The sequence below is a fragment of the Netta rufina genome, assembly GCF_964035555.1.
Source record: "Netta rufina genome assembly, chromosome: 17".
Classification (NCBI taxonomy): Eukaryota; Metazoa; Chordata; class Aves; order Anseriformes; family Anatidae; genus Netta; species Netta rufina.
In genome coordinates this window covers 10,803,649-10,816,843 of record NC_140141.1, presented here as the reverse complement: position 1 = coordinate 10,816,843, position 13,195 = coordinate 10,803,649, and the positions used below count along the sequence as shown (strand labels likewise).

Sequence of the window (13,195 nt, the reverse complement as noted above, 5' to 3'; positions counted from 1 at the left end):
CACAAGTGACAAGGCCAGCAGTCACACAGAGTTCACGTGTGCCATAATCAGATGAAAAGGCAGAAGAAATCAAGAACATACGTGGGCACATCCCTCTGGTGTGGCCGGTGCAGCCCCATAGCCTAGCACCAGCAGGAGGCCACCAAACCTGCTCTGGGGGCAGAACCGAGCTGCTCTGACACCCCCAGGCACCAAACCCGACCAAGAAGTCCTCATTCAAACGGACAAAACCCAGCTTAGAAGCAGCCAACAGCGAATGAACCCAAGGCAGAAGGACCAGGCGCTGAATCCCAATCTCTGCAGCCGTGTCCAGAAGCCAGCACAACCTGCGGGCGCTTTGGGGGTTTTGGGACCTGTGTGGGAGCAGCTTGGAGCCATCCCAAGGGCTTGTTCTGTGCCCAGCTACTCAGCTCCTCACCAGCACCAGGGCAGCGGCCCCTTCATGCACAGCAAAGCTCCCCAAATGCATCTGAGCCCCCTGCAGGAAGAGGACGAATCCTGATGGAGGCAAGGGACAGGCAGGAAACGTTTTGAGCCGGGGGAAGTGACCACACACCACTCGTCAGTCACCAGGTGAGGAAATTCATCGTGAATTAAGGAAGATGCGTGCATGCACTTCCTGGGTTTTATTGATTTCGCTTTGCAGTCTTGACAAGTGCCCTTGATAAATTTGTTTTTGTTTTTTTTTTTTGTTTTGTTTTGTTTTTGTTTTTTTTTCCTGGAAGCGTGCAAAAATGGTAAAATCAAACAATCCACAAAAAGGCCACTGAGCATTAGACAAAGGAAGCATTTATTTACAAAGAGCTGACAGGCGTGAAACAATGGAATTAACACTTCCTCAAATCACACACGCACCCTCAGCGAGAGGCAGCAGCGTTTGTCCAGGGCAGAGGAGAAGAGAGGCCAATAAATCAGGAAAACGAGAAACACGCAGATCTCACAGAAACAAAAACAGGGAGCAAAACCTCAAGACTTTCCTTTAAGATCACAGTGAAAACAACTTTTTTTTCCCCTCCCTTACAAAAAAGCAGGAGAATTAAAAATAAGTTAGTAAAAAAAAAAAAAGGGGGGGCCTTTCCTAGCTTGGGAAACACAGGAAAATCCTAAAAGATTGCCCTATCTTCCTGACGGTGCAGACAGAAGCTCTCTGCTGCTTTAAAACTCAGCTTCATCTGATGCAGAGCAAGCAGGAACTGCAGCCCAGAGCAGGGAAGCAGCCTCCAGCTGTGCAGGTTTCGGGCTGAATCTCAGCTGAACATCCATCTACAGGGATCCATCAGCTGCAGAAATTCAGCCGACTCGATGAAGGATTTGCCCCCCAGGCCTCACATCCCAAGGTCTGTGAAACCCTGCGGGGCTCTCCTCTGGGACCAGCAGATGCCCTGACTCAGCCCACACACCGCTCAGGTGGAGAGAAATTCCCCAGGCTGATCAGATCCACTCTAAAAACAATGAAAAAAATAAATCACTAGGGTTTCTTTTTTTTTTTTTTCCTGCCAGTTTTCAATTTCTTAGAACATGCAATATGTGTTCGTGCCACCTACTTTATCCACCCGTATTTAAAGTGGGTCAATGCTTCCAAACCATTCAGGGCAATTGCTGGTGGAGCCAAGCACCCGAGCACGCAGCCTCAGGAGATCCAGAGACACGGCCACCTCCTGGGCACCATCCCCAGAGCCCTGTGCGAGATGCCCACGAGCACGGTGACAGCCAGGGATGGATCCTGCCCCGGATTGTGCCCGTGGTGGGGCAGAGGCACCAGAAAGGAGGAGCCACGGATCCCATCAGAATGCAGCTCCGGGTGGATGCTGGGGAGGTGAGGGTTGGGTTGTCTCGGTCTCTCCCCGAAGGTCAGGTTTGAGCAGTGAGGACAAACTGTTAGAAAATCCAGGGCAGCAGCCCGGAGAGCCCAGAGGACAGGAGAAGCACACACAGAGCTCCCTGGCACCGCTGCAAAGCGCGGCCGGCAGAAAGCTTTGTGTGCCTCGAGGCTGGCATCCTCTGAACGCAGCCCACACCCGACCCGGGATGTCAGGGCCCCAGCTGATAACGAGCATAATTATTTCTAAATGAGCACAGCGGAATGTTATTTCACAGAGAATAAACGTTCCGAAATCAGATCAGCACAGCTCCATTAGTGACACATCACGGCTCACGCAGGATTACCTCCAGGAACGGACTGGAACCGCCAGCAGGATTAATCCTTTATGGACACCGCCAGAAAGATGCAGAGGGCCAACACGGACTTCCCAGAGACTGAAAAATACAGATGGAAAACCCCAAGGGCCAAGCACAACTGTGAAACCCTTAGAGAAATCCCACTTGCTGTTTTTGAAAGGGGGGGGAAAAAACTGGCTGAGAGTCTCCAAAGTTCAAAACCTTGATTAGGGACAACTAAGAGAGGGAAACCCAAGAAAAAGGCTCTGTCCCAGCAGAGCTGCCAACCACACTTTCCGTGTCAGCAGCTCCTGGCAGAGCAAACAGCAGCCGGCAGTGCTGGGAAAATCCAGGCTGTGCGGATCAGAAGCTAATTAGAAGAGCGAGGTAAGGGCGAGCTGGCAGCGAGCACCCCTCCTAATATGTGCCCCGCGAGCCGAGGGAGCACGGCACCCAAGGAGCGGGATGGAGCAGCACCCGAGGAGGAAGGGAAAAGGGAGCGTGGTTGTGAAAGGCACTGACGGAGCTGGGAACAGCAGCGCTCTGCCAGCAAGCTGGCGTCGGGAGCACGCAGCCAACAACGAGGGCGATTGTCTCGTCAGGCTGCAGTCAGAGCAGGAACCCGAGGGACAGCCACCGGAGCAGGAGCTCGCTGCGAGGCAAGGGAGGATGTCAACAACGGGACGATTCACAGAGCTGGGCAGGGAAGGCTGCAGATGCTTTGCAGCATCACATCGCCAAGGCAGACTGCGTTTAGCAAGCAAACCCCTTGCTTGGGAAGAGGGGGAAAAAAAACAGACAAAATTCTTCAAGCAACAAGACCGAGGCTATCACTAGTGCAGTTAGAGGAAAAGCTTTGGAGTGGCTAATTATGCACCTTTTCTTCCTATAAACCCCAGAGCAGGGGGTCAAAAGGAGTTACCAACTCACCTCTCCAAGCAACCAAGCAGCCCGAGTTCATTTTGGAGATGTCATTGCTTAGGCCACCAAGAACAGATTTCTACCCTTCCCTTGCAAGGCTTTTCCAAAGATCCTCTCCCTCACATAGCCAAGAAAATAGTTCTCAAATACCCACACTCACCATTTCACAGAATTAATCCCCGTACCTCATAACACTGCTCTAAAACAAAACAACATTTTACTACCTCAAAACCCAGGCATCGATCACAGTCACCAAATCTAACTCACGCTCTCCAAGCCACATCTGCAGAGAGAAAACCGAGCTTAAGGAAGAGAGAAACGTTCACCAACCCCTTATAAATGCAGCTAGAAATAAGAATTTGGGATTTCAATGAACGGCGGCAAGCTGCTCAGCTGTGTCCAGGCCCCTTCTGTGACGTTATGCGTTTATTTTAATGGAATTCAGTGTGACATTGTAATTGAGAAGAGATAGACGATGGCAAACCATCTCCGCTCTCGCTTTCTGCTGCTAATCCACGCGGTACTGCTCGTGACACCAGTCAGGCTTCTCATCAGCGAGGACAGACACGGATATCGAGCTCTCACGTAACATCTGAGAGTATTTGCTCATGTCCCAGCTCACGCTGCCTTACCAAAATAGTCCTAGCCCTGTGCTGGATGGAGGGGAAACCAGATCCCCTCCGGCTACACCCTGGATCTGCAGCAATGTCTCCCATCTCGCAGTTTGGGTATAGGGTTCGCTGTTTCTTAAAAATAGAAACGAAAACCCGTTCTGTGAAAAGAGCACCTCTTCTCAACACACAGCTCGAGCTCACCAACGCTCGCAGTAAAAATGTTTTTGGGTAAGTTTACTTCAAGAAAACTACCGGGGAAAAAGGCAGCTTTCATCCAGCAAAACATTCTCCCAGCAGCTGGGCACCTGCAGAGCCCAGCAGCACCACCTGCACCCCGTTACACCGCCAGCAGCAAAAAGTCCTTGGGGGAAGCGGCTGAGAGCTGCACGTGTTGCACCTCCTCGTGCCTCAGTGCTGCCAGGGCACGGGAAAGCAGCAAGAGAGCGGTGATTGCTGCCGAAATACAGGGCTGGGATCACTCAGGGCAAGAGGAATTGAGTCAAGACGACTCCCACGTGAGCAGGCCTGAAGGATCTGAGGGCTCCTTCAGCAAAGCCAGAGCCTCGTCCTTCTGCTTGCAAACACGCAGCTCGAGGCTCTGTGCCATTCACAGCACAGAGGAATTTTACTTGGACTCGAACAGAACTGTCCAACCTGACACACGTCCATGCTCCACCTGAATTACGAGGTCCCTAACTGGGACAAAACATCATTTGGGTGAGCATTCAGCACAGAGGACTTCCAAATCCTCAGCTCCAACTCCCTACCAGATCAGCAGCGCTCGCATGGCCGGCAGACAGCGAGCACGCTGCACGATGCCATGCTCAGCCAGGCCAAACAGGCGTGTCTAGAAGTCTCCATCTTCTCCTCAGTCAGCTGCATTCCCCATCAGCATTTCCATATACTCCAGAGCTGCAGAGCTGCGGGACAGAGGGTTCACGGTGCTTTCTGTAATTAAATCTGTAGATGCTGGTGCCATGGAACACAGCACACTTAAATCATTATGGGAAACAAGTAAATGGCTCATGCACTAATCAACTTCTAGATGACCTTGTGGGACGGCTAATTATGCAAAAAGCCAGACCACGCGAGCGCAGGACTGGGGGCTCACTCCCTGCAAGCCGAGCAGGTTATGCTTTGGCACCGTGCTGCTCTGTAAAACAGGACGCTAGGCACAGAGCGCCCACCCTGCGCTCAGCAGCCGGCATCCCAAAGCACCGTCCCACCGACCCGGAGATGCACACGCTGCTGCGCTGCCTTCCAGAAACGCGGTCAAACCAATTTTCTGTTGACTCCGTGTTTTCATGAGGCGGCAGCATCAGGCGGTGCTGCTCAGACATCCACGCAGCCCCGAGTGCTGCTCAGAAGAGCCGTGCCCAGCAGTCACATCGAGCGCGCCGCAACGCGACGTGGGTTTGCTGAACACAGCAGCGCTTCCCCTAGGGAAGGAGAGTTTTTTTTTTTCCTTGATGCACTGACCGAGCCACAACCTTCCTCAGTGGCAAGTCTGGAAGCCTCATGAGCACTACCCACAGATGCATATTCAGTGCAGCCAGTACCACAGAGCAGCATTTATGGATGTCCCAAAGCCCCAGCCCCGGACCAGGAGAGCAACACGCTACAAGAACACCAAACCAAAGCAACCCCAAACTGGGCAGCCAGTATCTCACCGTACCATGAAGCAATGTTCTCATTTTAAGCAGAATGTAACAAAAGCAGGTGTTCCCTACATCTTCTCTCTTGCATAAGGTTTGATTTCCAGCATTCAAGGTAAGAGCAGAGTGGTTTTGTAGGGCAAAATGGGTGGCTGGCTGGCTGGCTTTTTAATACATTCATGGGTTTTGTTTGCTGTGATTTGAAGCCATCCTCGTTTGTGGAAGAAAACCAAATGTGAATCCCAGAAGAGTTATGAACACAAATATTTCAGAAATATTGTTTGTTAAGCACTTATCAGATCTGTTACACAACAGAGCAGTAAAAACTACGCTCTTGGGAGGAGCACGCATGGGGTTTTGACAGCTTTACATAATGCAGTTGTCCTAAGTATACACTAATAAATACCAAACCAGAGCTTAGCGTGTACAGAGGGGAGACAGGGAATATACACAGGCAGCTAGATTTATGCATCATTCATCTCCAGCACTCCCCTACAGTGGGGGTGAACAGGAGAGGCGCTGCTCTGGCATTTTGTTGTGAATCAGAGCTCCCCAGGGCGCCACTCACCGCTGTGCTTTGTGCCTCCTGCATCACTCCCCACCACACTGACCACCTCAGTCTCCCTGAGAAACACACACCATCCTACCTTCCAGAAGCAGCACTGTAACTTCACTTTCACTTACTCTCCCCAATTTACAGTCATTACCCAGGGGCTTTAAAGACTGGCTTAAGGCTGCGTGACCAGCTGAGAAGACGTTCGGCGCACGCAGTATTGCTTAAAACCCTTCGTGGCTCTTTGGGAAACAGACAGCTACTTTTAATTGCATATGAACCGGTATCTGCTAGGGTTTCTGCACGATTTAGCAGGCCCAGAAGGGCTGCTTTACAGGAAGGTTTTTAAGAAGGATCCAGCTGCACGTTCGCACGCCGAGCCGCGCTCTACCTGACTGGTTGTTCCTCATGCGGATGGCTTTCGCCTTGGCCAGCTCCAGCGCCGTGACCCAGCGCTGCCTCTCCACTTCCGAGTTGGCCTTCAGGTGGTACGTCCTTCCCCCGTTGGAGAGCACGATGTTGCACGAGTCCTCCGTGTCGATGTGGGCCGTCGACAGGTTGATGGTTCCGCGGCACGTGTGGGCCATCTCTGCCTGCGTCCTGCACAGGAACAGAGGACAAGGAAGCATAAATCCCTCTGCACCCACCCTCCCCGGGATGGCCACCAACCCACACACCACCAGGGCATTTCTCATCTCATTTGCACTGCTGCTCTTCTCTCTCCCTGCTATCCCACCTTTATTACTCTCCAGTTTTGTGCCTTTCCATACCCTCTCCCTTCAATCGTTCTCTTTTGTCCAAGTTTGATAAGATCTTGCATGCGAAGATCTTCATTTGTAAAGCAAACGAGCGTGGCATAATTCCTCTGGGGCTGTTAAAACACCTTTGCTGCAGGCAAAATTGCTGCACACTTCAGCAGGTTTCATCAGCACCAAGAGCAGGCGGCTGTTCTGGAGCCAAAATTTCCAAACAACCAAACCCTCCTCGTACCCCCAGCTTAGCCAACCGAGGAGAAATGGGTATGCTGCTACTATGGCACCTAATTCTCAGCGAGCAGTTCACCAAGCAGCTGCAAGAAGATGGAGCTCCAGGTCAGGCCAAACCTTTCTTTGGATCATTATCCAGGGATCAGGCCCCCCTGCCCAGGGATGCTTTGGTTGCAGAGCACGAGAGCTGTGCAGGAACAGCACACAGACCAACAGCCAGCGCTCCAAACACTCCCTAGCATGTTTTCAGCAGCACCTAAAGGCACTTTTTTTTTTTTTCTTAAGCAGAGACTAGATGTATCAAAGGCACTCGGGTACAAAGAGAAATGCCTGATGTAGTCTGAAACTGCCTCTCCACCCACTGCTGCACTTACAGACACCTAAAATAGCTCAGCCCGTGAGTCCCACAGCCCTCCCAGCACCCAGCTCAGGCACAGCCCACAGCACAGCGGTGCTGGCAGCACCCACGCAGCCCACCCCCGGCACACAGCCCACCCCCACGGGGCCGCCTGCTTTCCAGCCGGGGCTGCAGATGCCGTAAGCCCCATCCCTCCGGCCTCTCGCACAGCCTGGAGCAGCTGAAAGGCAGATCTGCAAGCAGGAGGAAATCAGAGGGTCTCCTTTGACCCTCTTTGCATCTCCTCCATCTTTTACCACCCAACCGTTTCGTCCCATCCCATCCAGCTCTGCCCCAGCACAAGTTAATCTTGCCCAGCGTGTTCACCATGAGGTGAACCAGGTCCTGTGACGTTTCTTAAAAACCCTCAACCTCCCCAGGCCCAGGGGATCACGCTGGAGAAAGGTGGGAGCAGAGCAACAGTGTCATGGGATGAATCAGCCTCACGTTTTCCTCAATGCCCCTGTCCTGAATCATTTCCAGAGTCCTCTCTCCAGCTCTTTTCCTGACACGAAGACCTGTTGGAATGGGACAGATGTCAGATAATAATTAGATGCATTTTTCTAATATTTCAGCAAAACGCATTACTGCCCAGTTGCTCACTGAATTGCAGTACCAGGAGGAACCAAGGGAATCTGCAGGAATTTCTCTCAGCCACTAATGGCTCCTTTATTTCCCCCCAAGCCAGCAGCACAGTCCTTACTAAAGAATGTCCTCAAAGTTTGTCATCATTAGCTTTAACTCCTCAAGACGGGGGCCTGTTAGAAAAACCCATGGGTGTTTGCTTATCAGAAGCCGCTGAGTGCATCGTGCAGCCTTCAACAGGGGCATCACCACTCTGGGCAGATGCTCACCTGGACAGCACCAGCACGAGAAATCACAGCCAGTAAGAAACCACCAGGCTTAGTGGCAGGACTGGAGAGAGCCTCAGCACACGAAGCTCTGCCAGCATCAACATCTCCTCTCCGCTGTTCCTCCCTGTCTTAACCCAGCTGCTTTGTCCTGGAAGCACAGCACGCCGAGGCACAGCCCTCCCAGAAGGGTTGGTTCATCCTCTGCTGGATTTGAGGTGCCCCAGCTGGGCAGATGCCTGCGCTGCTCCTTGTGGGGCAATGCCAGGTCTCTCCTTCTGATCCTGATTCTGATCTGGGTCATCACTGGCCACAGCTTTTCTATCATTTTACACCAAGTCACATCCTTACAGCTGGCAGAGCTGAACAAGTCACCGACTGCTGAGCATCAGAAACTTTGACTAAGGCACATGAAGCAGCTCATAGTGACAGCGTGGCACGCACAAGACCATGCCTGCCAGCGCCAGGAGCATCCCCCCGTGATCCCAAAGAGCTCAGAGCAGTTTGCCAGCTGCTTCCTTCTCCACGTCACGTCCATCACACAGGCAGGGGTGCAGCGAGCTGCCCCAGAGAGACCACGAGCACCAACCTCACAACTCAGCGTGATGACACTGGTTTGTGGAGGGGATAATTTGGCCCCAAATTAAACCAAGCACAGATTTTTGTTTCCAGAGTCACCCAGCTCATGATGCAGCACGTACTGGCACGGTCCCAGCAGGGCTTGCTTTTCACTTTGAGCAAACTGCTAAAATGATTTTTCTCTCACACAGAAAACAAAGGTCTCCAAGGTGACTTTGCTAAATCGATTTAGTCACATGAAAACAGCCCTGCTCTCCCACCCAGGAAAACTGTTTCTGTATAGGACTTTGCTCTTCGAGCTACTTCTCGGTGCAAATCTGCATGGGAAATCAATTCCCATCACTCAGCACCCACACGCAAGGCAGGCACCTGACCCAGCTCCGAGCCAAGAAGCCATTTCCCCTGTCCGCATGCAGGAAAATACGAGGTGCCCTTCAGAAGCACTCCTGCTCAGCTGGATCTGCTTATTCACCGCCAGCAGCTCAACTATTGCATAACGTGATCCAGGCAGATTTTCTGATTCTCGACTTTCTGCAATAATCTGAGGGCCGCACAGATGGGAGAACACGTGGGCGGGCTGCAAAAAGCTGCCCAAGGGTTGAGGGTGGGCACGGACCACACAGAGGTGCCCGCTGCTGGGTGCCTGGGATTTTCCGCTGCTCCCACTCCGAGCTAATTACCGGGTTCACCTTCAGAGATGTGAAATCACAGCTGGGTGGAGAGGTGAAGCAGACAGCTGCCTGGCAGAGTCCACGCGTGGCGAGAGGCAGTGGAGCTGGGCAGCATTGCCCCGTCACAGCTCGGCTCCGATTCGTACCCTGAAATGAGGCAGCATCAAAGCATTCACCTTTGTTTTCTCCACAGCACGCAGAACATGGGAATCAAAGCTTCAGACGAGCATCGTTACTCGGGCACCCTGCCCACAAGCACAGCAATCCGCAGAACGCTGGATTTTGCAAAAAGCTGAACAACCAGAAGATGTTTGAAAACATTGTTTGCATCGTCTTCTGGTTGTTAAAACATTACTTGCATCATTTCTCTCTTTATTTAACGAAGCCACTTAAATACCACAGATTTAAATAGAACTCTTGCAGCTATTTAGAAAGGCCTTCAGGATGAAACTCCCCGAGTCTGATCTTTGGCATCCTACTGCCTGACAGATGAGCTGCCTGGCGTGATGCAATAGGAACAGCAAGCTGCTGTTTAAGGACCCGCTTCCAGCTCTGGGGGAATACCTGAGCTGCACGCTCCCACTTGGCAGTGACCGAAAGGAATCTTAGAAAGGAATTTCATTGTTTTATGGTAAGAGCTCAGAAGACAGGTTTATCAACAGAGCAAAGATTAAAAGAGAAGAAAAGCAGAGAGAAAGGTTTTTTTTTTTTTATTAAAGCGAGCGAGGATGATGGATGCTTAGGGCTAAGCTGCTCTGTCACAGGGCTCTTGTCAGCAAGGCTGAGCGGTCTCTGAGTGGCCTGAGTAGTCTCTCGCCTCTCTGACTTTCATGAGGGTGCTGAAAATGCTCCAGCTAGCAAGTCAGAACTTCTTTAAACTGGATTATCCACAGAAAAAATGAGTGAGATGCTCCACAAACACTGACCTGAGGCTTCTTTCCTAAGCTGGAAGTACCAACACTGCCTGCTCACGCTCTGCATTGCTCACAAATCAAGGCAGCTCCTTATTTAAATAGAGCTCACCTCTTGGCAGGTTTCTCACTATTTAATCCACTTAGACCTTGATTTTCAGCAGGAAAGCCTGCACCGGGCTGAACTATTTCAGAAATTTGTAGAAGAAACATGGTTACTCCAGCGCAGTGGCTGCAAGACAGCCCCGCAGCTGCTTGGCCTCCTTCCTCCAGCACTCGCATGAGACTTTCTGGCAGATGGCCCGAGGTTACGCAAAGATGAGAAACTTTGCTGTCTCCGGGATATTGCCAACATCCATCAGCTTTTGAAAGCAGAAAATGAAAAATGAAAAAAAAAAAAAAAAAAACACTTCCACAGGGAACTATGAAACTTTGGTATGTGTTTGGAAAGGACTTCCCAAGCAGAAATGAAAATCAAGCCACCAAGGAGGTTTTTGTTACCAGCTAAGAGCAAAATCGGAGCTCCCCAAGCTGAGCCTTGTGCTGGCACTTTGTCCATCCACCTCTCCTTCCTGACAGCACACGAAGCAGCCTACAAAAGGGACAAAATTCTTACATGCTGGTTTTCTTGAGGACAAAGCCTGAGCCACAACACGAGCAAAGCTTTCCCTGCCAGCGAAGAGCTTTCTGTGCCATCACCAGGCTCGGGACCGAGCAGTGAGCAGAGCCAGGCCAGGCTGGTGGTGGCTGCTCGTGATGCGAGAGGAGACAGATTGAGAGGGGTCGCTTTCAGAAAGGCATTTAGCATTCGGGGCATTTATCCATAAACCTGCCCTCCTTCTCCGAGTCCAGCCTGCGGATGGAGGGATGGGAACTGACCCACGGGAAGAGCCAAGACTTGGGCTGGAATTTCCTTCAGAAGATGCCTTCTTGTTTAACTGCCTGGATAAAAAGTCACGTGCACAGGATTCTTGCACGCTAGCGATGGGACAACAAACAGATTATTTGATTTCCATTAACCTTGCACACAACCTGCAGGCCATTCTCCATGGCCAAAGCATGGATGTTAGAAAACAGACAAACCACGTTAGCAGCCTGTTAGTGCCCCTGTAAGAGAGAGAAACTGGGAAGGCCTCATCGGTCACACACTGACTCAGATTAAAACCCACCTATTTTTCCCTACAGCGCCTTTCGCAGATGAAGTTGAGCACGGTTTGATTTTAACACTGCCCTGCTGATTTATCCAACTCGCTGTCCCATCGTGCCGGGAGATTAACACAGCTTTACCCAAATCAAGGGCTCTGCAGCCAGAGAGAAACCTTCACAGCGGCTGCAGAGCTGGGAAATGCCCCTCGGGGCGAGCCTCGGGATGGGAAATTGCTCTCAGGGTTAGCAGAGAAGGAAACGAGGCGCACCAACCGAGCGTGGGGCATTTCACCCATCTGCTTGGATTTTGAGCATCCCTTTTTTTTTTTTCCAGGGAGCGGCTGGCTGTGAAGCTAGTGAGACCCCTGCCTTCCCTTTTATGTTCGAGGAATCCCAAAAAGCAATTTAAAACCGCCTTCGTTCTGAGGCCTAAAGTTCCCCTGCCTCAAGTCTGAGGATACGAGCACAGACACCAAACCTCCTGGGATTTTTACCCTCCTCGGTACAAGGGAAAAGGATTTTTTACGACAGCTTAATTCCAGGGCACGAACGGCCAGGAGAAAGCAGGCGCGTGCCCCAGGAGGTGCTTTCCCAGCTGGCACGGCAGGCAACGAGCACGTTCAACACATTACAAGCTTGTTCAGCACCTCTCGCACAAACCGCAAGCCCCACATGACAAAACAGCTGAGATTTTTTTTTTTTTTCCTTCCTTCCTTTTTCTTTTCACTAACCCTACCGAGTCGCAAACAAAACCCAAACAAGCATATGGCAAGTGTCGCCCTGAGATGTCTGCACAAAGATTCAATTTGCTTCTATTTGCAGGCCGATTAATCTGCAACTGGCTGCAGTCAGGATGGGTACAGATTAGTGACAATCAGATTTAAGGAGGGGAAAAAAAAAAAAAAAAAAAAAAAAACGAGGCTGTTTTCTCAGCGCTGTTGTGTGAAAGCTTTCGGTCACAGCCACCAACGAGCCAGGAGAGCTGCACTGAAGGGGTCGGATCTGCACGGCACGACTCCAAACCTCTGCTTCGAGCAGGGGCTGCAGGAGGAGAAGCGATCTGGCTGCCACCTGCTTCCTCTGAGGAGGGGACACGGAGCACAGGGCCGCCTCTTTGCTGAGAAGACAAAGTGCAAAGATGAGGATAGGCACAGATGTCCAAAGTGCTTTTTATCACTACCATCCGAACGCCAGGTTGTGCCCCTGCTCCCTTCCAGCACAAAACCCAAGCAAGGCTCCCACCCTGAATCAAAGGATACCCTAGAAGCGATCTGTTCAGGTGCACATGCTTCAGAAGTAGCTTTTATAACAGATTTATCTGTCTCAGGTGGGCACAGCGCACAACTCCTGCCAGGAAACCTCAGCCAGTGAGATACAAAGAGTCAGCAAGCCACCACTCAGAGATCAGCAAGTGCAAAACTGGTCTGAGAAAGGAGACTTTGCGCTGGGTTTTTTGATGAAAAATTAAAAAAATAAGACTTTAAAAAAAAAAAAAAAACAGCAAGGCCTTTAAAAATTTAAAAAATAGAAGGGCCTGTATAGTTTTCAGAGAACGTTTTAGATCTTAGGATTTTAAATCCTCCTCCACCTGAGCAAGGGCTCCAAGATCACCTCTGGTTATGGTGCAGGGGTACGGCACTGCCGATTTCCTCCCCTGTAGGCTCTCCCCAGGCTACAAGCAGCCCAGCTCTGTTCCTACAGACTGGTTTAGGAACGTGTTCTGGTAACTACAACGTGTGCCAGGCACAGCCCAC

The 13,195-nt window shown here is 51.2% G+C and overlaps 1 protein-coding gene across 1 annotated transcript in view; it reads right to left on the bottom strand.

The window, feature by feature from the left end:
* OSBP2 (oxysterol binding protein 2) overlaps positions 1-13,195 on the bottom strand; it is a 75,016-nt gene that overhangs the window by 48,993 nt on the left and 12,828 nt on the right. The window contains 1 exon segment of the mRNA XM_084297227.1: positions 6,292-6,500. Coding sequence (XP_084153353.1) covers positions 6,292-6,500 — 209 coding nt within the window.